The 27,886-nt window shown below is 43.2% G+C and overlaps 1 protein-coding gene across 1 annotated transcript; it reads left to right on the top strand.

Annotated features, from left to right (window-relative positions):
- Nucleotides 1–215: 215 nt before the first annotated feature.
- LOC310986245 (zinc finger E-box-binding homeobox 2) lies at nucleotides 216–27,886 on the top strand (the record flags this gene model as incomplete). The annotated part of the gene is made up of 8 exons (XM_083972082.1): nucleotides 216–276; nucleotides 20,694–20,981; nucleotides 22,481–22,690; nucleotides 23,405–23,598; nucleotides 23,807–23,918; nucleotides 24,846–26,377; nucleotides 26,491–26,674; nucleotides 27,282–27,886. The coding sequence occupies 8 exons, from the start codon at nucleotides 216–218 to the stop codon at nucleotides 27,884–27,886; spliced, it is 3,186 nt and encodes a 1,061-aa protein (XP_083828208.1).

Genomic DNA, 27,886 nt, shown 5'->3' with positions numbered 1-27,886 from the left:
CGCGGTGCCAGGGGCTGACCTCAGGGCCAACCTCTGCTGCTGACATCACTCCTCCTCACGGCTCGTCGCCTCCGCTTGGAGTCCCATCAAGGTCTGAGTCTCCCGCTGTGACCGAAGGCGATGCCTCAACACCATTCATTCTGCAGGCAGACGCTCGGGACAAACGCACGCTCGCGACGCTCCACGGACAACTTTTTGCGACCAAATTAAGTGCGATGATGACAGAGGAGAGCAGGGGCAAACGGAGGAAACAAGCCAACCCGAGGAGAAACCGAGGTAAGAGAAACGCGCAGCGCTGGAAAGTTTGAAGAAGTTGGTGAATGATGCAGGCAGATGTTGCGGACAGCGGCGGTTCATGTGAAGCGCGTCCATTTCCTCCAGGCTTCTTAGAGAAACTAACATTAGACTTTGTTTCATCACTGTGCAACAGTTTGCTGCAAGACACTTTGACTACATTCACATTTCAGACTCTCTCACACTCCACACTCAGGGCTCTTGGGGTTGTCATGTTGGGGCAGGGATGAGCACTGCGACTCTTCTACAGGCTCCTCTTGGTCATACACAGGCTTCATACCTGGGAAAAGTCGTGCTGTAAAAAAGTGCGAGGTGATCTTCTAAAAAAGCCCACACTCTATAGCTGCATGGGTTTTGTGAAATCTCTATATTTTTTACTTATATTTTTTTATAACAGAAAAAAAAACTTCTGTCCAAAAGCAAAGACTTGTGAACGACATAGAAAGATCCACACTGTCTCAGACCTCCTAGATTTTGTTAATTTGACTTCAAGAGAAATTATTCTAATCAAACAGAAATTGCTTTTTTTTAATGACATTTCACTGCTTCTTCTCTTTTTTTACGTGCTGGCTGTAGTTTTGTTGCTGTTCAGGCTGAGAGCTGGCATTTATACTTTCTAGGATCTTGTTCTCTATGCTGTGTGGCCTGAAAGGCATCTTCATTTGGAATTTCAGATCAAATTTGATGGAGTTTGATACTTTAAAAAATATATGGGCTATAAATATATATTGCGAACAGTATCAGAAAGAAACAAAGGTGGGGTTTATTCCATTGATCCTCTAAAATGAAGGCACAATTTGTAGTTTTATTTTCTCTGCATCACTTGCTGCATAAATCTACAACATTAATCATCTAAAGTAGTTCCTCTGAAAAATATGTAAAGTTTTTCTGTAAAATGTGAAGACTTAAAAATATAACTATTACTTAATATAAATTAATCCTGCAGAGGATAAATCTTTACAATCATTCTGTATTTTCTTACATGACTATCACTTCATCAACAATTTGTTCGAGGCCCGAGTTGACATTAAACCTTAAGATGATGCCAGTTCTGAGTTTTCTGTGAATGCACTTCCTACAGCGGTGCTGAGAGGAACTTGTTGACAGTGCTATGCTGAATCTATAAGGACTTTGTAGAGACTTTGTTCTTCCTGCATCAGACTGGGCCTCGTTCTCAAGCGTGTGGCTTTGAACTCAGACTGAAGTAGGGATAAACACACTCGCACATGGATACATACACATGTAAACATTTGTTCTTCTCTCCTTCTGAAGAGGACCGAACAATTATGTTAGAATCAAAATCGTGCCTCTCCAAACCCCGAACCCGCCAGAACTCTGAAATTATCCACAGCTTTGAACATTTCTCTAACCCTGAATTTAACTGGCAGCCCTCTGGCTAAATAACTCACATGCAAACCTGACCTTAAAACCTTAGAATAAACCTCATTCTACATCACGCTAATACTAATGAAGTGTGTGGCTGATGTCAGCCAGTGTCTCGCTGCTGCTGGCGTTGTGTTTCATGTAAAGTTGCTGGGTAATGCAGGGACACCTTTAACAAACCCAACCATTAGCCCAAGTGAAAACGTAGGCCTCAAAGTGCCGTCATCTTCCTATTACCGAGGATATTTTGATTCCAAAAACATAAAAGGCCACACACACACATACACACAGACACCCACGCAGACACATTCACATTTTGCTGGTTGTGTTCTGAACCTTCTGGAGGTTAATGAAAGCCAGTGAAAGTCAGGCAAAGCTCGCTTGTTTGTTTGTCTCTGACCTGACATACAACTGCCACAAACCTGTTTGCTGTGAAGACTTTATTTATACAGTTTATTAGTTTGCTGTAAGTGTTTCCTCATTTTATTCAGAGAGGTGTGACGCTCAGCGGAGTGACACCAGGGTGAGATCCTCTCTGGCTGCTCGGCATTAAGATGTGTGTGTGTGTGTGTCTGTGTGTGTGCATGTGTGCGTGTGTGCACACACACTCTCACCTCTGACTGACTGTCATGTTGCAGTTTGTCGACCGATTGCACCCTATTTCACAAATCAACAGCATCGCAGTACTGTGAAAGCTATCAGCTATCAAAAAAAAGGCACACTTACTGACAAGGACCTGTCACTTATCAGACCTGCACGGTCCAGTTCCTTTAATTCCTGCTGTCAAAGCACAGATAAGCATCACATCTGGTCAGTTTCCAGCAACTTTTCAAACTTTACAACGTAATCAAGGGATTAGAAGAACTGAGGGTATCTAAGGTGAAAAATGTCAAAAAGAGGAAACTGATTACAAGTTGATCTTCAGCTGAGAATCTAAAAAGTGTCCTAAAAGTCACGTTGACAACTGTTATCTTTACTATATGCTACATCATCTGTTATAAGTGAGTTATATGCTACTTTCTTCTGCGTTGATGTATCATCGCTTTACGAATCTGCATGCATGTCTCTGCGGGTGGGAAGCTTCTGTATTTGTGAGAAATGTGTGCACTGCATGCACGACCTCATGTAAGTATAGAATAGATACGTGTGTATTAAAAGATCTGTGGGTTGGATTTGTAGGAATGCGTTGGGTTGTGTGAGCAGGGACTTAAAGGTCCAAATGAAACCAAACCAAATGAACTTGGCAGGCCCGAGTCATAAGACAGCGATTTGAGGATCTTTTCCAAACCAGAAGAAAGAGAAAAAAACATAAACTGACGTTTCTTCTCTCTCCAAGGCGCCTATTGATTATGTCTCTGTCTCCCCCAATAAAACTGTCAATGTTCACCGATATCAAGCAACGTGAGGAAATTACTACTCTTCATTCTTGGCAGATTGAAAACAGTCCTGGGACTGAGGGAGGAAACCTATCTGTTGGAGTTGAGTGTGTGTTTGCTCACTTGTTTCAAAAAGTGTGAAGCAATTAGCTGACACAAAGGTTTTAGTGATCACTTTTTATTATTTATTTTTTTACATATGAGACACAGATCTGTTACATTAGTGGATATTTTATGTAAAACAGAGGAGATGTTTTATCCATTTTTGCTCATGCATTATTTTTTTATTTACGTCGAAGGAAATGAAAGAAAATCACTGACGATATATTTCAAGACAGCTGTAATGAAGCCGTCCTGTAAAATCCATGTTTCTGATGGATTTTTCAAAAGCCACCTCACTGGTGCAGTGACTGGTCTTGGTAGAGGCAACACTGTTTAGATTCCAGTTTTCAAAAGTGTTTTCATTTATTTAAAGCATGCTGACTGTGTTATGCGTGGGCTTTCCCCTGCTCTCCAGCTCAGCGGGCATCGTCGCCAGAATGACATCCGCACAACTGACCAGGCTCGTTCGGCCCTCGCTCCTAAATCAGATGTGGGATTGCATTTCATGAGCACCCTCACAAACATATTTAGTCCTTGTGCTTTATGTTTTGTTAGTCCGTGAAAAGCCTCGCTCTGTTGTTGAACTGATGTGCCTTTTTAAGAGTGCTCTCTCTCTCTCTCTCTCTCTCTCTCCCTCTGCTTCCCTCACTCCCTCTTTCTCGTTTTTCTTCTTTTTTCAAGTGCCAATTTATTTAAACTCCTTTCCCCTTTTCTTCTTTCTCCTTCATTGATTTCCAAACCCCAGTCTTTGTATGCAGCTGGGGCCCAGCTGTGTGTCTGTGACTGTGTATGTGTGTGCATGCTGCATACATGTATGTGTGTGTGTTTGTGTGGGTTTTTTCTGGCACAGTGCTGCCACAGTGAGCATAGCACACTGTACACAAAGGACTCGAGCAGCAAAAAAGAGAGGGAAAGAGAGAAAGAGAGAGAATAGAGAGGGAGGAAGGGGAGGAGGAGGAGGGGAGGGGAGGGGGGGAATGAGAAGGAATGAGAAAGACTGACGTGCTTGTACTGTACAGAGTGCAGGGGCCGGGCCTGTTTGGACCGGGCCCTGCTTTAACGGCAGATGTATCGGCGCTTGGGGATGAGGGGTGGAGGAGAGTGAGACAGCAATGAAGAGCTCAGGCACCACAGTTTATTAGCGGGACTCTTCCAGGGGCTCAGCTCAGGCGTCAGAAGCAGCGGGGTGGGAGGGACAGGGGAGGAAAGAAAGAAGAGGAGGATGACAGAGGTGGGGAGCTGATGGGGTTGACAGGCCTGAAGACAGCCAAAACAGTTCTTCAGCGTGAGAAGACAAGAGATGGAGAAGGAGGGGGGGTTGAGGGTAAAGACAGAAGAGACAGAAGAGACAGGAGGACGGGCGACAGAATGTGGTATAATCTTTAAGTGTTTCCTTATTTGTTCCCCAAACGTTCCCATAGCTCCAAGTGTCACAGATTTTCTTCCCGTCCCAGCTCTGTGTGTGTGTGTGTGTGTGTGTGTGTGTGTGTGTGTGTGTGTGTGTGTGTGTGTGTGTGTGTGTGTGTGTGTGTGTGTGTGTGTGTGTTTTGATGCCAGATCAACACAGCAGTAATGGGGAATCCCTTGATTGAGTCCCTCTGGTATTTTTCACATGTTTATTCAATTATTGCTCATTCTGATGTTTCTGATGTAGCCAAAGCAGTCCCATGTCTCACTGTACATTCCTGCCGTGTGGCTGCCACACTGATCATCCAGTCCTGGAGGAATTATTTCGGAAAGTTTTGCGGTGCCATCGCAGGATTCATGATCACACAGGGGGTTTCTGCAGCAGTATTAGCTCCTGAATATAGCCGTTTTTTTGGGAGGAGGGGGGGCGGGGGTCGTATCATCTCTTTGTCGAGATGTTACAGCAGAGTTTCCTCTCCTTCATGTTGCAACAAAATGTACAGTTTGTCTCTCGGCCCTCCTCTGAGAAGTTGAAACTTTTGATCACAGTCCGATCCGTTAGGTGAAGGTCAAATCCAGCGTAGTGATCAGGAACAGTTGATAATAAAGGAAATAACACAATGGCCGTGGTGGGTACACATGGCTTCAGTACAAACCTCTGAGGATCATACAGTAGTCTACACTTTACTGTAAGATAACACTAATGACCACAGAGCCCAGTAGGTGTGTATGCGTGTGTATGTATATCTAGGTGTCTTGGTATGCACTTTTCACACATTTAACACCAGCTATATCCGGCTTCTCACTCATTTCTATTTTCTGTTTTCACATCAAAGGCGTTTTATCAGATAGAACAGGTTTACAGACTGTACAGTATGATGCTGCAAATTCATCCCTTTTCATTCTTGACATATTCCATTCCCAGCATTATTAATACGTTCTTTGTCATTGCTCTGGCACGGCTCCTCCGCCGTTAAGTCTATTTGCGGATCTTCCTTTTGTGCAGACAGCTTGGGTATTGTGTGTTTGATATGCTGCACATGTTTGACAGAAGAAAGAGGTTAAAACTATCCAGATAGGCAAGCTCTCTCTGCACACAATTTATAGATATGTGCTGTTTTATCACACCTCAAATTAAATTTGGAGACCCTGCTTCAGCTGTCATGTATTACAAGGCCCAGATGGGTGGCAGAGAGAGAGAGAGAGAGAGAGGAGAAGAAAAAAGAGGAGACAGGGAGAGAGAGAGAGAGAGAGAGAGGGGAGAGCAGCCTGGCAGGCAGATCCACTCATTCAGCTGGCTGAGAGTGTGCCAGTGTTTGCCAGTATTAGATATAATAGGCAGCAAGTTGAAAGCAGTGTGTATCGGCTGCAGACAGGAGTGTGGTGGCATTTGTTTGCTTTGATCACCTCTGAGGCCAGAGTTCAAGAAAAGAATAGGAGTGTTTGTGGTTTCAGTTTAACACTCTTTTTTGGTTGCTTCTCATTCCTTTTTTCTGCCTTCCTTTAATTCTTGGTGTTGAGTTTGTTTTTCTTATTTTGTTATTTTTAAGCCAAATATTTCCCTATTTTATTTTTTTCTTTCTTTTTTTGCTCTCATGTGCATCTGTCCTTCCACTTAGAAGCACACACGGCGACCACTGCAAAGCAGCTCTGAAGGAGAAATAATCAGTCAAGATAAATGTAACATGTTGTATGTGAGTCATGAGGTCACAATGTTTCATGATATGATGTACTTTCTGAAAACAACCACACTAAGGATTGTTTTTGTCTGACAGTTAATTTTTTAATTAATTGATTAACTGTTTATAAAGTAACAGTAATTGGCGGAAAATATTTCATTTCTATGTTCTATTTATCACTCTTATTTGTCTAACTATTTTATGTGAAAATAGTCCAAATGTTTTTTTTCTGGTTACATAAAACAGAAAACAAAATAATGAAGAAACACAACACTCATATTAGAGAAGGCTGACGGGGAATTCAAAAAGCTTTATTTGTCCCAGGAGGGCAGTTCTCATCTCTTCATAGAGCATGTCAGGACAACAAGTAAAAACAAGAAGAAAACAACTATGACATCAGTGCAATATTCGCAGACAGTTGAAAGACATTATGGTACTAAAATTATAAAGAAAGAAATAGACTACAGGATATATACAGTATGTCATGACACAGCAGAGAGTGCATATATATTGTTGCATATGAATAGGATGTGAGACGTGTTTGGGATCAATAAATAATTTAGACAATTAATCAAAAACAATCAATGAAACATCGCAGTTTTAAACCCTGACAACTCAACTTACTTGTGTTGCTTTTTAAGAAAACACAATGGACCAAACACAAATGTCTTGTGTGTGTTTGTATTTGCAGCACACTGGTTGTCCAATTCACTTTATGCACAGCTACACTACTTCCTGAAATAAGCCAGCTCGTTTAATTCCTGTCTTACATTATTGGACCAACTGATTAATCCAGGTGTGTCTGACCACTGTGACTACTCAGACACACCTGGATTAATCAGTTGGTCCAATAATGTAAAACAGGAATTAAACGAGCTGGCTTATTTCAGGAAGTAGTGTAGCTGTGCATAAAGTGAATTCTCAATTTGTTTGTGTTTAATTTTTTTTTGCATGTGCTCTTTTGATGCAGTATGTTGAAGATGGTGACGTCTGATTTTGACCAATCCTGCAATGCGACAAAAAAAAAGTTCACATATCACATAATTGCTGTATTGGCCTATACGATGCCCCCTCACATGATAGAAAAAGCATGACAAAATCTCAGATACACATACACTGTATGTTGCCTTCTCTGCTGTAAATCTGTAAAGCGCCCCTCAGAGCAGGGCCGTTGCTAGGAATTCTGGGCACCCTTAAAGAATACTAAAGTGGGCCCCTACCCCCTAACTTTTCCAGTTTTCTTTTTCTTAGACTACATATGTATTATCATTTTTTATTTAGCCTACTTTGTTTTGATGCTAATGCAGCATTACTATGAGTATTAGTCAGGGTCTTATGCAGAATAAATCAATCATACAAAGATTAGACTACTGGGGTTTTTTGTGGGCCCCACTGGGCGCTGGGCCCCTAGAATTATACAACGGCCCTGCTCAGAGGCAGACTCTCCACATGCCCAGTCCACCCATAAATCCCTGTACGTGTGCTCCAACCAGCCCAGGCCAACTCCTCCTCTCCCTGTACCTGCGATCACCTGGTACCACCTTCATCTGACCTGCACATCCCACTCCCTGCTTCAAACACACACACAGATAATGTACATACACATAGTTACCTGGGAGGGAGTAAACACATTCCATTGTGGAGAGAACATGCTGCACTGATCCTCAGGCCCACCTGTAACAGTCAAGGCTTAAGGTTAAATTTAACATTATCAGACCCCCCCCCCCCCCCCTCCTTCCTCTCTTTCTCTCTCTCCCTTTCCCTCTCTGCAGCATTTCATTTTAGCATGTTTCCACTTTGTCTATGACGGACTCTTTTGGAGGCAGTGAATGCATCACGTGTGCAGATATTTTTAGAAATGTCCAGTGAGTCACCAAAAAAAAATAGCGTTAATCTCTTCATTAATTAGTTTCACTCATTTAATCAGTCAGTAACTAGTGATACAGAAAGCACCTCAGAGTCAGCAGGACAAAACAGCACACAACAAAAGTGAAATGAAGAGGTTTTGGAGAGGAATGGGATGTAGTCTGTGTTGGGCCGGAACAAGATGTTGATGCTTGCGAAGCAGCGTGCACAGTATTAGATCATGCAAATGAATCTTTAGCTCAGGTATGATAAAGAAGCATTTGCCGGAAGTATTTTGTGTTAAAAAGGAAGCAGCACAAATAATCAGCTTTCTCTGGTCCACCCCATCATTTATCACCCTGTAACAATCTCACAGATAGCTTTATCTATATTTTCTAAAAGAATTTCACATGGTAAGTAAGTAACAGGTTATCGTGTAGTATTTGTTAGTGTTGAAAAATTACAAACCAGAGAGGGATTTTAATTAGAAAAAGGTCAGTGACTGATAATAGGAAAAATGAACAGGCCAGGAGAACAAAAACACATTCTGAAGTTGTACAGAATCAGTTCTTTTTTTCCTTCTCTGCTGTGCGGTCGACTGTGGTACCTCAGGGAAACAGTGTAGTTATGATTATACGGTGCATGTGTCCAGCATTGCTGGAGGGATGGAAGGGGAAGTAAAGTCATAAGGCAGCCTGGCAGCGTATCAGAGTGGGCTAACGTCATCCCCAATGATACAAGTAGGAGGAAGGTGTGAATGCATCTGTCCTTGTTCCACACTGGTACGAGGCTCTGAGCGTCAGACGCGGAGCCGAGGCCGTTGCTGCTTTTTCCTCAGACTTGTTGCTTTTGCTGTTTCTCACATTCTTTTTTGTCTCTTTCATTGCTCTGCTCTGTTTTCTCTCTTCTGTCTTTGTCACCACATTGGTTCCTCTTTATCTCCTCTTGCTCTGTATCTGCACTACTCCTCCACCTCCTCTTCACTCTTTCACTCCTCTCTTCCATTTTTATCCGTTGCGCCGTCTCAGGCTCTTTCTTCTCCTCCTCTCCTCTCCTTCCATCTCTCCCTCCTCTGCTCTGCTCCACCCAGCCTGGGCTCCCCGAGCGGCCTGTAGGGTCGCCATCGAGTCCCCCCCCCAGCCCCCCCTCTCCCTCCTCCACCCCCCACCCCCTCCCCCCCCTGAGTGCCTCCCCTGTCCCACTGACACCACACGCTGCTCCCATCCCCCGAAAACCACTTCAAACAGCCAGCGCCATCAAAGCCCACAGTCAGTCAGCCAGGCAGTCAGCCAGCCAGCCAGCAAGGCAGCCAGTCATCCAGCCAGCCTTCTGCTTCGACTTAAAATTACTGTCGTCCCAGTCGCAAGGCTGCTTTCCTCTTCTGATACACATCAAAGATCCTCTTAAACTCCCCAAGTTTGCTTTTTAAACCTTTCTTCTTGTTGAGTCTTTTTTATATACATTATTTCGCTGGTTGAGGTTTTACTCTCCCTCCCTTTCTCTCTCTCTCTCTCTCTCTCTCTCTCGCTCTCTGTCTGTCTCTTTCTCTCTCTCTCTCTTTTCTCTCTCAATTCTTGCCATCACTTTTTTCTCCAACATGGGCCAGGTCAGTAATGACATGCACACACTCTCTTGTGTGGTTCTGCTGCCTTTGCATTTCTCTCCATGACTTTAATTAGTTTCTTTTTCAAGGCGTTGGTTCAGGCTTCACATGCACAGAACACACACACACACACACACACAAACTCACACAGGCACATCAAGCTGTAACTAATGAACATACGGATGTGTGTAAATTAATATGCAATGTGACTCATACATCTTCCTAATCAGAACTGCATAACCACAGAAAGACTGGTTTAACAGTGCGTGTGTTCCCGTTTTTTTCTGTCTGTATTTCTTAATGTGTGTGTGTGTGTGTGTGTGTGCGTGTGTGTGTGTGTGTGTGCATAATGGGCAGAAAAAAAGGGATGAAAGAAAGGAGTGTTACTGAAAGACAAAGCGAGAGAGAGAGACGACGTGTGTGCTGGCGTGTGAGAACAACAGAGAGAAAGACAAAGCAAATAAAAGCAGAGTGACACATTAGAAAGGCATCTTTTCTATGTTTCAAAGACTTCAAGGTCACATGTGGTCACTTGAAATGTTTTGCTCTATCATCGTCTCGCGTCTGGAGGATGTAATGTGCACATGTGCCAGAGGATGGCGCCCCGTCTGTATGTTAAAGGGTCAGGATCGAGCTGCTCGGCCTCACCTGCACTGCTCTGTCTGTAAGAACAGCGTTTCTCACTGTTTCTCACATTCATACTTTCTAATTGTCTCTAATTGTTTCTAAGTGTCCTCTGAATGTAGCAGCAGTGGATGAGCATCTCTTGGTTTTAATTCTTTACTTTATTTATTGGAAACTTGAGAAAATATAATTCATTCATGCCGTACGTATGCTGTAGTGGCACAAATTGCCGTGTGGGTTTGAGCTGGTGCTTCATGTGCAGTGAATACCTTTGCATCTGTGATCTGATCTTATATATCTCCATGTGGGTTCCTTTAAAACTCTTGTATCTTCTCTGGGCGGTTAGATTAAGACATTTTGGGTTTTTTAATGCAGTAAATTGTGTCTCTTTCAAGATCTCCACATCACGCAAGACACCTCGAACAGATACATATACACAGATGTTTGAAGCCGACAAAGTCAGTGGGATACCAAGCATATTTGTTTCACCCTCAAAACAAATCTCCCGTAGTGAGCAACTGAAAGTCGCAGCTCGAGTTGAACTAACCAAATCCCACATTGTATAGCTGTTAAACTCAAAGAGAAGTTTTATTTAGCATGCACCCCTATTAAAAAACTTCAGAACCTTTGTGCTCCGTCAGAGAATGTTTTAATATTCAAAAGGAGCCACTATTGTGTGGTTTCTTGCGGCAACGTACAAAATAAAGAGCCACATCAGAAAGCTGGAACGGTCCCTGAGCATTTTCATGTGTAAAGAAAAAAGAGGGAAAACAAATTTGGAGGGGGGAGACAGGGGTATTTATAGAGTGGTGTGAGAGTCTTTGCAATGACAGGAGCCTAATGAAGTGGAGTTTGGGTTTTGATTCACAGTGTGGTGAGTGCGTGGGTCCCTCTGTGACCGTTACTGCATTCCAGCACCGATTCCTCGCTACACGGAAACCAGCGCAGGGCCACAGGAGGAGGCAGAGGGCCAAACTCCAAATAACGTGTTCCTCGAACTGAGCTAACCTTTTCTCAGCAGCAGCAGCATCAGCCCCGCTTCCAGTGCAGCATGGTGCACATCATAGGCACGGTGGAGAGGCTTTACTCATACGCACGCAGTATATACATACAGTAGTTAAATCAGTTTGGTGCTATGCTGGTGAGTCATTAAAGTGACTCAATTTTCTCAATTCAGCATGACGTCGTCGGGAAATCCAGAATGATGTTAGCAGCGTTTCCTTCGTTAACTTTTTGTAGTAGGTCAATGGAAAGTGTATTTTCTGCCTCAGCCTTTATTACAGATATCTAAATGAGGAAACAAGAGCGAGGCATCAACTCCAGTACGAGGCTCTCTGTCATCTTGACTGTAGTGAGTGGTGTAAATGTTCTGGATTTTCATTGGGTAAAAAGAAAACTCTTAAAAATCAAAAAAGGATTTTTTTTTTTAATTGTATTTTGCTAACTTTCCTAGGTTCCAACTAAAAATATGTTTGTTTGTAGACAATAGATCTATACAGGACATTCTGACCCCAGATCAATAAGGTCATGATCCAGAGTGTATGTTTTCTCTGCTGTGTAAATGTTTTAAGTTCTCTACAATGTTCAACACATGGCATTAATGCAGAGAGGTGAAGGTAAAGGCTAGTGTGAAAAAGGTTTTCTTCTTTCTTCTTTTTTTTGGTGAATGTCAGTGTGGTGGTCGGTAGGACAGGTAAACACAGTGGCAAACATGTAGGCAGCAGCATACAGGAAACCTCCAAAGGAAGAACAGACAACCACAAGGGCTCATTGCACACCTCTTAACTCACACCTTGCCTCATTTCTGCAAAGAGAAAAACTGATTGCTGCAATTTTTTGCACACAAATTCATCATTCTGTTTGTTTGTGTCTAGCGCGCAACACAGAGGTGAGAGGTGAAGGGGAAAAACGAGGGAGCACAGCACATCTAAACCTTGTCTAATCTGTTTAAAGATACAATACGAAACGTGAGCTGGATTTTCTTTTTTCACTTTCCTCCTACTCTTCACTGTTTTTTTTTAGCATTTGTCGAAAGCAAACATGGGAGATGAACATATAGAAAACGTGGCCGAGGTGCTTTTACGCCTCTGTGGTTTCCCTCGGATGATCTGTGGTCTCCTATAGCTGAAATGCTGTTGACAGGATGCCCTTTATATAGAGAGAGGGAACTTTATCCATAGTGAAAGTTTGAATTAGGATACACTGAGCGATATAAGCTAACGCTATCATTGTCAGTTTAAGCTCTACCTGTGTGAAATGTAAAGCTATTAATTTTGGAGTTCCTGCGGGGGCAGCTGTGCAAGTCAAGATCATTATAGGCTACAGAAATATATCATGGATTTCTAGAGTTCAGCTCACCACAATCTAAGAATACATACTGTAGCTGGGGTGGGAATCTGTGAAGGAGGGGGGGGGGGTTGAAAGTATAGCCTGTAAGCGTGCTTCTCCTTCACATCACGTCTCTTCTATTGTACCTCCAGACTGAGTCACAGCTCTGTCGCTGCTTCACCGGCACGTAAATGCACCTTTGTGGTGTGATTTCTGGTCTAGGCCGCAAGTTATTTGGGACTCTTTTCCTGTCTGTCAGTGGTCCTATTTCTGTCTGTGTGTGTGTGTGTGTGTGCGTTTCACAGAGAGAAACAGAAAGACACACTCAGACATTTGTAGCACATAGGGACTGATGTTGAGCACGTCGAAAGACTGGCACACTCACAAAAATGTACCAGACACATCGGAAACGTTTTCACACAAACACAAAGATATATATGATGAGATATACAGTATACTGTATGAACACATGTGGTTAGAATTCCTAGAAGTGACAATGGAGCCTTTCTAACCATTCATTGCTCTGTGATCTTCATTACTTACAGTATTTATAGAACACCAAAGCTAAGCAAAAATGTGCAGTATGCATGGGTAAAGTGCAAATATGAGTAGGAGGAGATTAGACCTATCAGATGTAAAAATGAAAAACAACGGTGTCTAGGATAGAAGGTGGCAGATAGAGGCAATATCAGACGAGTCATTATTCTCTCAGTTTCCTCACGTGGGAGATGAGCTTGCCCCGGCAGACAGACAGTACATATGGTACAGTAAGTTACAGCTTTGTTAACTATCCGCTCTGCTTCATTTGGAGCTCGTGTTGTGTGCTGTTAGCCCAATCTGTTGGTCTGTTGAAGTCAGATGAGAGCAGGTTTCTACGAAGCAGATGCGGTTCGCTGTTTGGTGCAACGATGCAACATGTAGATAGAGAATAGGAGATCAGTAATACTGATATCAATCGATTTTCAGAAGGCCTTTCAAAAGCAGCCGTGGCAGCTGTACACAACACCACAGTGCGTTTCAGCCGGTGTCTTGGGGGCTGTGCTTTGATTCGCCCGGGCTCCCCAGAAATCGTACTGAGCGCTCTCATATGTGAATAATGAAACTAACACAAGCGCGCAGTCACACTAAAAGTGCAACTGGTTGACAAATCAACTTTTTGTGAGTAGTATCAGTGAATGGCTCAGTGGCTTTGAAGCTAATAAAATGCCAAAAGGGATTCTGTTTTTGTGTCACAAGGGCCTTAATTGAATAGAGCCATTAAAAGCCGCACTGAACAAAAGCAAAAAAAAAAAAAAAGAGTTTCAATATGGTGTTTGTTGTTCATTTAAAGATCACTGCTTAGTGTAGCGTTGTTCTTGCAGAGCTTTAATCAATATAAGGAAATTAGCCTGGTGTTTATTTCTCGGGCTGATTGTTGTGTGAGCCTCTGTGTCTTTCAAAGTGCAGATGTTGTTGCCCCTCGGCTGCACATTCTGTGGTGGTGGTGGCGGTTTAAATACTCTGACAGGGTGGTGTCTCCTAATGAGCGGGACATCTAAAGGCACAGAGCCGTGACTCCGCTGCTATGGCACCGCATGGGCTTTAACTTCTCTATCTCTGACTGACTCAAGCACAGATATTCTTGGAGCTTTGTGCGCTGTACACACACACACACACACACACACACACACACACACACACACACACACACATACACACACACACACACACACACACACACACACACACACACACACACACACACACACACACACTCACACTGACACTCAAAGAAATTGTGATCTATTTCCTTGCTGTGTCTACAGCATCAGGTTGGTTCCCTGCTTTTTGCCCACGTTAAAAGTTGTGTGTTTTTTCCTGTATTTGTCTGTACCCTAGTTTGTGTTTGTGTGGTAGTGTTAGTGTTAGTGTGTGTGTGTGTGTGCATTGAGGGAATTTCCCTAGTGTTGGAGGATTTGTGTCAGGGACAGTTTGACACTGTTACTTTTTTTTCTTTCTTTCAGTTTTCTTCTTCTCTAATCCCTCGCTCCTCTGCCTTTCTCTTATCTCTGTCTTTCTCTACTACATTCCCTTTCTTTCTTTCTTTCTTTCTTTCTTTCTTTCTTTCTTTCTTTCTTTCTTTCTTTCTTCTTTCTTGCTTGCTTTCATTCTTCTTTCCTTCCGGTGTCTGAACAGGAAGTTTTTGTCAATTATGTGATGATGTGATGGTGTTTGATGAGTCCTGATGGAAAAGAATTATGACTTTACTGCAATGTGGCTTAAACGGTGTTAAACTCTTTTTTACACTGGTGTCTCTGCACCCCTGTCTCACTCTTGTCTTGTCCCCCCTCTCTCTAACATACACACCACAGTGCACTGTTTGTGTGTATGTGTATGCGTGTGTATGCGTGTGTATGTGTGTGTGTGTGTGTGTGTGTGTGTGTGTGTGTGTGTGTGTGTGTGTGTGTGTGTGTGTGTGTGTGTGTGTGTGTGTGTGTGTGTGTTTGTGTTTAGACACACTGCAAGAATGCAAAATCACATAGCGCACCACACATTACATTTTAGCGTCTCTTCCTCCACACTAATATGACCTTTACAATCTCCATTACAGTGTCACAGTTTCAGTCTGATTTATTCTCACCAGCAGCCATTTGCAGACATTTCTTTTTTGGCTCGCTGCCATCCAGCATAGAAGCCACTGTCATCAATTGAACTAAAACTTGACTGTGTGACTTTCATATTAGTGTGTTTGTGGTTATTTTCACCATCATTAGACAAGAATGTTTGCACTTCCTCTTCTCTGGCCACAAAAATGCAATAAAAGTGCAGCAAAACATCACATTACCACCATTCCTATTGGTTAACGTGTAATTTAGAGCATTTAATCCTCAATTAGCTGTCGACATTGGTGATATAATCTGTGAAACATTTGGATGGATTGAAATTAAAAGTTACATTCCAAAGCGTGGCAACCACTGAGGATGTAGAGTTTTCAGAGTAGAGTACATTAAAATCACTTTGACATGTTGGTTGTGTTTAACACACTCGACTATGATATTACAAAATGGCAGCTGTTGACAGTGTGTTTGTTCTCTATCGAGGGAAAGTTCAGGTAGATACATGCAGGTGGAAAGAAACACAAGCGGCATGTGGTCATTTGTGTGAGGACCGATTACAACAAACCAAACCAGAGAGCAGGCCAAGGTGCCAAACAAGAGGATGTCACCACCCAGAGAGAGAGAGAGAGAGAGAGAGAGAGAGAGAGAGAGAGAGAGAGAGAGAGAGAGAGAGAGAGAGAGAGAGAGAGAGAGAGAGAGAGAGAGAGAGAGAGAGAGAGAGAGAGAGAGAGAGAGAAGCTGCTAAGATGAAGGACATCAGGTGGGAGGTGTCTGCTCTGGGTTGCGGTCCTGCCCTGACTCATTGTATGAATGTCAGACAGCAGGTATGAATAGCAGAGCTGCCACAGTCAGAATTGTTTAAATGACATGTTTGATTTGTGTGATATATTTAAAGAGGGGTCATCGCCGCCGTGCGCTCTGGAGATGAATATGGATCTGCCGTGTCTCTGAACTGCTCTCATAGGTACTGTAAAAATGACAATACACGCATCTTCCTGTGCTCAGTTTTTGTTTACCATGTGGGCGTCCATGACCTTCATGTGGTAATTTATTGAGTTCAAAATAGCGAAGAGTTCCTATTTGACACCTGTGAAACCATCATAGTTTGAACAGCAGAGGAAGTATTGTTTCTGACATTAACTGAACCTGACTACTCAACAAAAGCAAAAAACAACAAACAAACAAAAGAAATGTCTTTTTAACATGTAGTAATGAGTTCTGTTACAAGGTCATGATGAAAGACTTTTTCAATATGCCTCAGTGTGTATTCAATTGGCTGGCTCGACAGATTTACCACCTACACTTTGTACTATGTGAAATGCTCCAGATGTTACTGTAATGTGGTATGTGCTCCACATGCATATGTCATATTACGCTTGCACATGCATTATGTCATGGATCTCATTTCTTCAGGGTAGCTAAATAACTTAAGATTGATATAAAAGCTTCAAACGGAATTTCATATAAAACTTGAATTTTAGAGAAAAAAAAGCAGCAAAACATTTAAAATCTAGATTTATACTCCTATCTTGAAAAATATGTGATTTTATTTCCATTTATATTTCAGTGTCATGTTAATGGTATGTAACGGTAAAGGTCTATTTTTTTATATATCGCAAAATTTAACTCAGGCTGCTCGCAGACATTTTCACACACTCTAAAGACTTCATACATTAACATCAAGAGTGTCAGAAATAACACCCTTTATTTTTAGAGTGGGTGTTGTGTAAAACATAGTTTCTGACAGGTGTCGAAATGTCTCCAACTAACACATGTGTAAAAAGTCATTTATTCGGCAGTGAGAAATACAAATCTATTAAATGACTTTGACAATATGATATAACTGTTATTCTGGCTTTGATGTAACACTCATCAAGTGTAAAAAAAAAAAAAATCAGCAACAGTGTAACAAATACATTGTGCGGTAAATTGGGCCTGGCCTTGTTTGTTGCCGTTTCAAACCAAAAAGAAACAAACAAGGTAATTTCTAGGTAATTATTGCCTGTTTACCGTTTAGCCGCATAATTACTAAGTCAATACCAGATCACATATGTGCATCGTAAAATAAACTGCAGCTTAGCTGTTGCTGTACAGTGGATGCCCTCTGGCATATAAACAGTGCAGAATTAGACTGGATGAGACGGAAACTATCTCTGTGCTGCTGTGAGCCAGACCTAAAGAGGTGCTGAACATATAGTTTTTTTTTTTTTTTTTTTTTTTATCTCAAGTGACTTCTTTTTTTTGTTGTGGTTGTATTTTAATGTGGTATTGTAAAAATTCTTTCTTTCTGTGTCACAAACGTGTGCTTATGAATTAATTCAGGCCTGATCTGTGTCTGATTGTATTCTGGGGAAATGCCTCAGTAATGTAAATAATGAAATGTTGGTACTCAATGTTTTTAGGCTTCAGATCAAGATCGTGAGGGATTAAAATCTTGCAGAATGAAAAAGGAGAAAATTCTCAAGATACATTTCTAAGTAAATTGTCCCGAGCTGGTAACCGTATAGCCCTCTTTCTGGCAGGAGAGACCGTAAATCTTTTAGTTCAGTCACTGTCAGCGAGGGAGAGCGACAGACAGATTAAAATAGTTGCAGCAGCGTTTGATCTGAGCACAATGTTGTTGTCACACCATCAGAAAGATTCCCCAGAAGACCGAGTGATCGACAGTGTCAAGCATGATGCAGCACAGTTCGGTTAGCACTCTCTGGATATGAGTCATGTTCTTCCCACGCACACTACAGTGCATGCACAATAGCAGTGTACTGTTCTCCCCCCCCTGCGCTGTGCTGTGTGTTATTCGGTGTTTAGTGTCTTTTAACAAATTACACACTCCCCAAACTCTTGCACATTGCATGAATGCATCACTCTTGGGCTCTTTTGTACCTTGACACATGATCTCTACTTGCAGGCATCAGCCCCACACATCCCGAACCTCCTGCACTGTTCAAAGATTTAACTGTCCTGCTCCAAAAAAAAAAAAAGGGGGGAGAAACCTACTTGAAGGATGCAATCGCTATCCAAATAAATAAATCAACGGGCCTGATAATGAAAGCCATGCCTGCTTGGTGCGGCTTTAATGACAGCACATATAGACTCAGTGTCACTCACTGTCATGGGAGAGAAAATTAGAGCCAATTTGATGCTAATCTGGACCAGATTTTTCCCTCTTTGGGCCCAGCGGTGTATCCCATCATCCTAGAGAGCTCCCCGCTGGGTCGATAGCTCAACCTCAACAACATAATGTAACTTCATAACTGCCTCCTGTAGTGGGACACTTTTGATGACCAATTTCACCCCACATGAGAGTAAATCATTCCCCCCTCATGTTGGTAGAGCAGCCCCGCGAGAAGCATGCGCCGGGTGAGTGGCCTCGGGTGAATCAGAGGTTTTTGCATGAGTGCAGAGTCTGCACAGGGGTTGAAGTGAAGCCGGGGCAGGACATAACAACCTGCTGATACAAATAGATACACATGTAGGTGTTACAGGCCTAATGTACTCATCAGAGGAATATGTGTAATTTTTTACATGCTGACTGACACCGTGTTTGTAAATCGCGGGCCACCCCCGTGTGCAACACCGGGTCCCTCGTTTGTTCAGTCAGTAGCGGTGTTTGAAGCAGATGAATGCAGAGATGGAAAGGTAGATAAGCTGAAATGTCACCGCTGGTGTACAGTCACAGGCTTGTGTGAAGTGTGGGTCATAACTGTATGTGCAGAGGTGTCGAAAGCAAAACACTCAATCACTGTGTCCACCGGCCAGCGAGGGCGGTGGGAGTTGGAACAGCTCAAAGCAAAAAAAATGAAAATCTTACAAAGTGAGTTGTTTTGACAGTTTAATGAACAAACTGTTTGTGTTTTGCGAAACGTAACGATCTGTGAAACTTTATTTTCACTCTCATCTGATGATAAAAGGCACAACACTCTCTCACAGCCGCCAATGAGGAAAATTCATTTAAACCAAACAGGCACCATGACAATGTTGCGCTGACTGCGCCACCTTCACCACATAACTGATCAGAAATCTTATTTTCAACAACAACACAAAGAGAGGGACCGGCTCTCTGAACTTTGTTCACCGTCCACAGCTTCCTCCACAACGGTTTGGCTTTTTTCTGATGAATTTCAAAGGCACTGGCAAGGGATGTATTTGTGTTCTTAAATGGTCATTACTTGGTTGTGATGAGATATTGCCAATCAGTGAGAGGAAAACAGAGAGTCCTCAAAAAAGGCCTTGGAAATGAGAGCCTACAGCTGAAATCCCAGGCATGTGTTTGTGATTGTCATTTATTGTCTTTGCCATGGGAAAAAGTAACGCGCCTCTCCAGTTTTTGCTGCAGTCTGGGCACCGAGGGTATATTTTTTAAAAATTACAATATGTTATTTATCTTTTCTTCATACACCCAAGCCACACTGTCATGCAGTGTGAAAGTCACACATGCTACCATGTGATAAATAAATACAAATTAACATAACACACCCAATTGAGCTTTAAAGTCCTATGTAACAAAAAATAAATGATTTAAAATAAATTACAGTGATTAAAACCAGCATTAAAACAAGCTGTATTTATTGTATTGGCGTTCGATTGCAGCAGTGACAAATCTGAGTGCTTAATCCTGATGCCGTTAAGTACAAGTTTATTTTGTATATGTCTTCTTGTCATTTTTAATTTTTTTCAGTTTCAAAAGGAAAACCACGCTTCACTCTCAGTACCGTCAAACTAAAACTGTCCCTTTCAAATTGATCAGAAATTACTATTAATACTTTATATTTCTCTCTGAAGTTTTATATTGTGGGTGAGGGCTCAGTAATATATTTGAAATGTCATCATTTCTGGTCGGGACCCTCCTTTTCGAATTCTGGATCTCCTTGCACACACTTGTGTTTCATGTTGAACATGTCTGCTCGCATTGATCATTATCCACACATCAAACCACACAAAGCCATATGAAAACTCTCATGATAAGAAACACGCTGAACAACTTAACTTCAAGACAATTTCATCCCTCTTACTTACTGAAATACGGGAAAAAAATGGCTCAGAATTTACAAAACATTTTTGAATTTCTGGTTGTGTTTTTCCCCTGTTCGGTTTCAGTTCCTGACATATTTTCTTAAATCATGTTGCATTGTCTCTGGTTTCCATTGGTTATAATCTACAGCTCCAATAACTAAATACCATCTGAATTGATAAGAAACACATGTCTTTTGCATTATGAATCATGTTTGAAAAAGTAAATATATATTTGGATACCACAATGAAATATTTGGCATCTCATTTAACATACAGTAGATTAAAGACATGTGTTCATGATATTTAATTTTTCTAACATACCTGAAAATACAAGTATTACAAAATCACATGTCCCCAATAAGCAAACTGAACATTTAGTGCAGAACATTTCAACATGAACATCCAGTGTCTCTAACTTTTCCTTTTACTCTCCGCTTCACAGTGGATGCTGAGCAAGTGACTTCACTGGGATCTGAAGGGGAGGATGAGGTGGGTCTGTGGAGCCTGGAGCCCCAGGACTGCCAGGAGAGCCTGGACAAGACGAGCCTGACGCCCAGCGAGGGGACTGAGGAGCCCGGCAGTCCAGCTCGCTCCACGCGGCCGCACAGCCTCAGCCCTGGCAGCAGGAATTACTGGGTGCAGGTGGAGCCGGAGGCCGAGGCCATCGAGGACGCCATCGCTGCGTCCACCGCGGACAGGGACGAAGACCAGGAACCACTGAGGATGTACTGTAAGTTGAAAAAACTAAAGTATAGTGTTGTAAACTGTAAAGCCTTTTTTTGTTTCTGAAGAAGTGAGGCCTGGCCAAGACAAGCAGTATGTGTGTAAAATGTATACTGTATGAGATGGTGGTGTAGGACACTACAGTATGTGTAAACAAGTTTACAGTGTTTTTCTGATGCAACACACCTCCAGTCTCATGATGCTTCTCAAAGCCCCCTAGATACACCTTCATATCAGCTCCTTGTGAAACCATGCCTTCCCTGAGAGCTCTTCTTTTTTTTTTCTCACCGCTCTCTTTGAAAAGGCAGCCTTCTGAAAGCATGACAAAAGAACTCATCCCACACAATGTCACAATATTTCCATGCATCAAAGAGGTGACGTTACGGTACTGAAATCAGCACAGTGCGACGTGAGGCTTTCCCTTTTATTTAGGAGAGATCAAAGGCTCACGCGGCTTGCCTACTAACAATCACTTAGCTCCCTCGCCTCGTGTGATTTGGCCTTGCCTGATGAAGGCAAAGCTGAGTTTTTACAACACTCAACCACACAGGCTCTTCCCTTCACCGCATTGAAAAACAGCTCAAAATATGCCAACATCTGCAAACATTTGAAAAATCTTCCTCAAAGTCGCTGTACGCAAAAGCTGGCTGGCTTGAGATAGGAGACACCCTCTCTACTTCACGTACATCTGTGGCTTTTCCTTCCCTGCCTGTCTGTCACCACACTCAAGGGCACAAATGAGAAGGAATTCTTAAAATCTAGTCTCGTATCTGGCCAACTGGCTCCTCGTATTTATTGTTTCATCTGTCAGTCTTTTCAACTCAACAATTTCGTCCCATTAGATTCAGTTGCACGGAGTCACTTTTGCAATTTATCTCCACGTCTTACACCCATGGCCATAAGAACAAAGCTTGTACACACACAAAGACAGAGAACAAACACTTTCTCTGGAATTTAATTTAATACACAGTTAGTGTGTAGAAAATGTAAAGTCTCGAACACGCCGATGCCCACCACTGACAAGTGTATAGATCATCTTGTTAGATGTTTAGCTGAGAAAACCTCTCAAAGAAATGAACATATGTGCATCTGAGCTGGACATCGGTTAACATGCAAAAATAATGCATTTTTCTGATGTAATGTATCTTTCTGTAAATATAGAGAAATTCTTTAAATTACACTCTTTTATAGCTGTTGTTGTCTGTATTATATTTCAACAGCTTTTGTTCTGCTTTCTCAGCCTGGCCTTTTTAATGACACACAGGAAAATAGACTATTGCAGCAACACTAATATTTCCCTGTCAGTGTCTTTAATAAAGCTGCATGCGTGTCTGCATGTAAAAGAGTTACATTAAACATTTGGAGAAAAAAAAGAGCCACGCGCCGCTCAACAGTTTTGCATAAGAACTAACTGCTGGTTAAAGATAAATAAATTCTATATATAGGTATTTCAGTTCCTCTGTGTCTTCATTTCTTTTTTCCTTTTATTTCTGCTCTGACCCCCAGGTAAGAACTCAGACTCCCAGAATGCCTTGGACGACCTGGCTCAGTATGCATATCTGGCCCAACTCAAGAAGACCTCTACCTCCACCAGTCTCTCGGACCATCTGAGCCACAACGGCACGGCAGCTGTGTACCACCAGGGCAGCAGGCACGATGAGCTGCCGCCCGCCATCTGGTCACCAGGAGCCCAGCACCACTCACCTGACGGAGCAGGTACGGTAACCAGGGAAACGCCTGCAAATCCATCCAATGACCCAGGCAGCGTGCAGTCACCTCTACACCATTGTATTTGCCGGATGAGGGTTAGTGGTGGGAGGCACATATCAGATTGTCTATGCTAATGTATTTCAAAGAAAATAAGAATGAAAACAAATATTCAACCTTATCAGCCACAAATAGCTTTCCCGACAAGAGACATCTCATCTCCGCTTTGATGTTGTTTCAGTTTGGTTTTTTTTTTTTAACACATCAAGCTCCCATAAAACGCTGAATATTCTGTTACCAATCAGACAAATAATTTCACTTGCGTTTTATGTTTTATTGTTCTGTAGCTATATTCAATTCACAATAATAACATGTTGCAATATTTTCTATAATCTTTTTAAAATGTTTGGCATACTTGTTCAAGCAAGGTGGGACATTTACTGCCACACTCAAATGATCACAGAGTGTAAACCTTTAATTCAAAGTATATCAAGGGTTTTAATGAGACTTTTTTTTTTTTTAAAGATAAAAATAGTTCACTGTAACTGGTGACTGTGAGTGAGACAGGTTGTTCCAGGGTCAGGCTGTATATTGTCCTGTGTATGCTGGGACAGGCTCTGGGGCCTATTGTGCTGCTATAAGCTGCAGAAGACACAGTGTATTTAATGAATGCACAAACATCTTCACGCTCTGTTTAAAACATCACCTCTCTCTGGACCGCAGATGCAGGGCGGGCCCAGCAGGTTTGTCCGTTCTGCCACAGGATGTTCCAGCGAGGAGCCTCTTTGAGGGAGCACATCAAGTACTGTCAGGAGAGGGAGGGGGGCCACATGGTCTGTCCGCTCTGTGGATACACTGCCCCCCTTAGGGCACAGATGGAGCAGCACTTGGCACTTCACAATCAAATGCAGGACAAGGTGAGACACTTAGACAGCCACAGTCAGGGCAAAGTGTCACGTGTGTTGTTCTCATTTAGTTTTTACGTGGTTATTCGTTCACAGCTTTGTGTTAGAAATAGATAACCTTGTACAAGTGACACACACTGAGAACAGTCTTCACACCCTTTAAATTGATCCCTGAGTGTGTTTCAGTAGAAAACTAATGATTGATGTCCCGTCCTCCCAGAATCCCATTACGCTGGATCAAAGCATGGAGACCAGGAAGTTCAAATGTCTGCAGTGTGGGAAAGCATTCAAGTACAAACACCACCTCAAAGAGCATCTCCGCATCCACAGCGGTGAGACACAATAACACCAAAACAATTGTACTCACCCATTCATTTGCTATTGTTTCCACTAACCCTTAGTTATTGCTTCAGTTATACACTGCCCGTCCAAAAACAAGTCACCATTTGGATTTAACTAAGCTAATAGTTAAGAGCCTCCAATTGGATAATTACTGTATGGATGATTGTGTCTCAGCTGGCAACAACTTATTTAACCCTAACTGATGCAGTCTCATTTCTTAAACAACCATGTCGGAAGCAGGGCCGTTGCTAGGAATTCTGGGCCCCTTAAAGAATACTAAAGTGGGCCCCTGCCCCCTGACTTTCCCCCTTCTCTTTTAGACTACGAATGTATTATCATTTTTATTTACTTTGTTTTGATGCTAATGCAGCATTACTATGAGTATTAGTCAGGGTCATATGCAGAATAATTCAGTCATACAAAGATTAGACTACAGGGTTTTTTTGTGGGCCCCACTGGGCTCTGGGCCCCTAGAATTATCATCACCTTTCTCCCATATACAACGGCCCTGGTGGGAAGACACATCCTGCAGTCGTGGAAAAGATGTTAATCTGTTTCAGAAGGGTCAAATTATTGGCATGCATCAAGAAAATGAAACATCTAAGGAGATTACTAAGAGTTCTAAAATTGGGTTAAGAACTGTCCAACACATGGTCCAATGTGACCACAGAGTCCAGACCTTAACCCCACTGAGAATCTTAAAAAGCAAAATTAATGCAACTCTGGACAGAAATAAATGTTGTTGTTGTGTGTGACTTTTTTTTTTCCGGACTGGCAGTGTATATGGCATCAAATTAGACTCAATTAGATGCGTCGACGGAAAAATAAAATAAAAATAAACTAAAAATAATTGAAGAGAACAACAGAACTCATGCAAACACTGACTCAGTGCCTCCTCTCTGTATTTCATCCTTCAGGTGAGAAACCTTATGAGTGCTCCAACTGCAAGAAACGTTTTTCTCATTCGGGCTCCTACAGCTCCCACTTAAGCAGCAAAAAGTGCCACAGTGGCGGTGGAAGTGGAGGGGGTAGTACAGGCGGACTCAGCGGGGCATTTAATGGACACGGCCAAAGCCCATACCACCACTCATTTCTACCGTCTCCCTCTGCAGGCGGGGGGAGAAACAATGCTGAGAAGGGCTCTCCGTTGGCTTCACACAACCAAGATAACCCAAGGTCTCTGGGCAGAGGACCAGAGGATCCTCACCAGTTTTTATTGCAGGACCTCAACCAGAACCCTGCCGCCTTCCCCGGCGCTTTGGACCTCGCTCGATTTTGGGACACCTCCTCGGAGCTGTCTCTGAGGGCCAGCATCCTGAAAGGCACCACCCTGCTGCCTTATCCTTACGCTGGGACCAAGTTTGAACAGATGCTGCAAGATATTCTACACAAGGAGGTGAAGAAAGACGAGGAGGTAGAAAGAGGAGGAGCAGTGGAGGACAGGAAGGTGATGAGTAACGGAGGAGGGCCGGAGAGGAAGCTGTCCCCCAACAGGAGGAGGGAGTCTGTGAGGTCGGGTGAAGGGGAGAGAGGCGTGCTTGGGGTGACGTGCCGCTGGTGCTCCCAGCTTTTCCCCAACGTGGCGGTGCTCCTGCAGCACGAGCGCTACCTCTGCAAGATGAACCCGGAGGCGGTGGAGGTGCCGGAGGGTCTTCGCAGCAAAGACCACCCCTCGCCACCTTCCTTCTACCACAGATCTGTCCTCCAAACAGAGAACAGCAAACCGTGTGAAGTCACCAACGGCCTCTCTGGAAACAAGTCACCGATGCAGAAGCCCAGCTGGCACTCTGTGCCGCAGCAGCTTCTGGTCGCCATGCACTCTCCCACACATCCCCGCCACGACGCCCTGTCCTCACGGGCCTTTTGGTCTGGCCAGGAAAAAGGAAGCCCGAGCCAACCGGTCAACCATTCCCCAGAGCTGTCGTCACCCAGAGCCAGAAGAAGAGTTCCCTCCTCGGGATTCGGTTCTCCCGTCTGCCTCGACCTCACCACCTGCCCCCCTGAGATCTCCTCAGCTCAGAACCGGAGCGGCAGCCCCTGGTCCGCTCAGAACGAACCTCTGGACCTCTCCCTGCCCAAGCAGCTCTCCGACCACGAGGGGAGGAACAAGGCTGTCAACGGCAGCTCGAGCAGAGGTGAGAGGAGAGACGGCGGGACCCAGCATCTCAAGAGGCTTCGCTCCAGCTTGAGTCCAACTTCACACCTCGCCCTCCACCACCACCCGGTCTACAGCGGGGCCGTAGCTCCTGTGTTTCCAGGCTCCTTGTACAATGGTTTCCCTATCTTCGGCCAGTCTGGTTTAGGGCTTTCAGGACATGATGGCATCACACCACTTCCATTCAGCCAGCCAACTAACGGCCCTGGGTTTCTCTCTCCTATGGCCTACATGATGGACGCAGATGCAGAGGCCACACTGAAAAAGATCCACCAGGAGAGACAAGCTCTCATGGTGAGTACGGCTTTTCTTTAACAGACTGTATAAGACATTTGTGAATTATCCCATATAACATATAGAGGAATTGTTGCAAAAGTGCATCAAACTAAAAGAAGTTTTCTCCTCAGGGTGAGGTGTTGAGCCGTGGAGCTCTGGACTACCTCTCTCTGATGGATGAAGGTCTGGAGGGAGACGGAGGGCCGGGGAGGAAAAGACTCAAGAAGACAGACGAGGGGCTTTATGCTTGTGACATCTGTGAAAAAACCTTCCAGAAGAGCAGTTCTCTGCTCCGGCACAAATACGAGCACACAGGTGGGCACAGTGGCTCATAGATTACTATCATAATTCTTAACGTAGGTTCAATTGAATAATTTGACACGTGGGATATACCCTGGTTTGATGGGTTTCTGTTGAGTTTAATGATAAGATCATTGCAACTCTTTGAAGTTAAGATGTTTATTAGTGAAATTGAGAGTTGCAGATGAGCAGAGCTGGTTATCTTTGGACACAACCAGATGAGCTGTTCATGTTTCCATTCATTGAGCTAAACTGAGCTTAGTTTCATATTAACCACAGGGAACATTTCCCACAATGTCAAATTACTCCTTTATGAATATTTATTATAAGATAAAAATAAAAATATATTTATTTCAGTGCATTAAAAGTCTCACTTGATTGATTGATTCAATTTATTGTCATTACACATAAAAAACAAGGCAACGAAATGCAATTTGCATCCGACCAGAGTGCATATGCAGTATAATAAAAGAACATACATACAAAGTGCACGGGGCATTAAAAAAAATATATATTTTTTTTCCTATACAGATGTGCTATTGTATATTCTTTTAGAAAAAAAAAAAGTTCAGAGTTTTTAAAAAGCAGGATATTAGAAGTAAATTTTTTGTATTCACCACAGGTAAACGTCCACACGAGTGCAAGATTTGCAACAAGGCCTTCAAGCACAAGCATCATCTGATCGAGCACAGCCGACTGCACTCCGGAGAGAAACCCTACCAATGTGACAAATGTGGCAAGCGCTTCTCTCACTCCGGCTCGTACTCCCAGCACATGAACCACCGCTACGCTTACTGCAGCAAAGACCAGGATCCGGACCAAGACCACGAGGAGATGCCGTACACCCCGGGAGCAGGCGGTCTTCTCGGGGGACGGCTCACCGACGAGACGCCCCTGTCCATGGAGGATACTCAGACGCCCCACTCTTTCCTCAGCGATTCAAGTCTGGACGGAGCTCCAGAGGCGCTCAAAGAGGAGGAGGAGGAAGATAAAGAGGCAGGAGTCAGTGATGGTCCTGTGGAGGAGGCACCTGAGAGTTTGTCAGGGGAGCAGCTGGAATCGCCTGAGCACGAAGAACAGCACCAGAGAAACAGTTGTGATGTGGGAAACCACGTTGACAGTGCAGATAGACACATATGGGACAGAGACACTGAGGACCAGAGTGAGGACTTGGATAAATGTGAACTAAGCCTGGAGATAACAGATTTACCCAGAATAAAAACTTAA

This window comes from Trachurus trachurus (assembly GCF_905171665.1).
Source record: "Trachurus trachurus genome assembly, chromosome: 5".
NCBI classification, from domain to species: Eukaryota; Metazoa; Chordata; class Actinopteri; order Carangiformes; family Carangidae; genus Trachurus; species Trachurus trachurus.
This window is presented reverse-complemented; position numbering and strand designations above follow the sequence as displayed.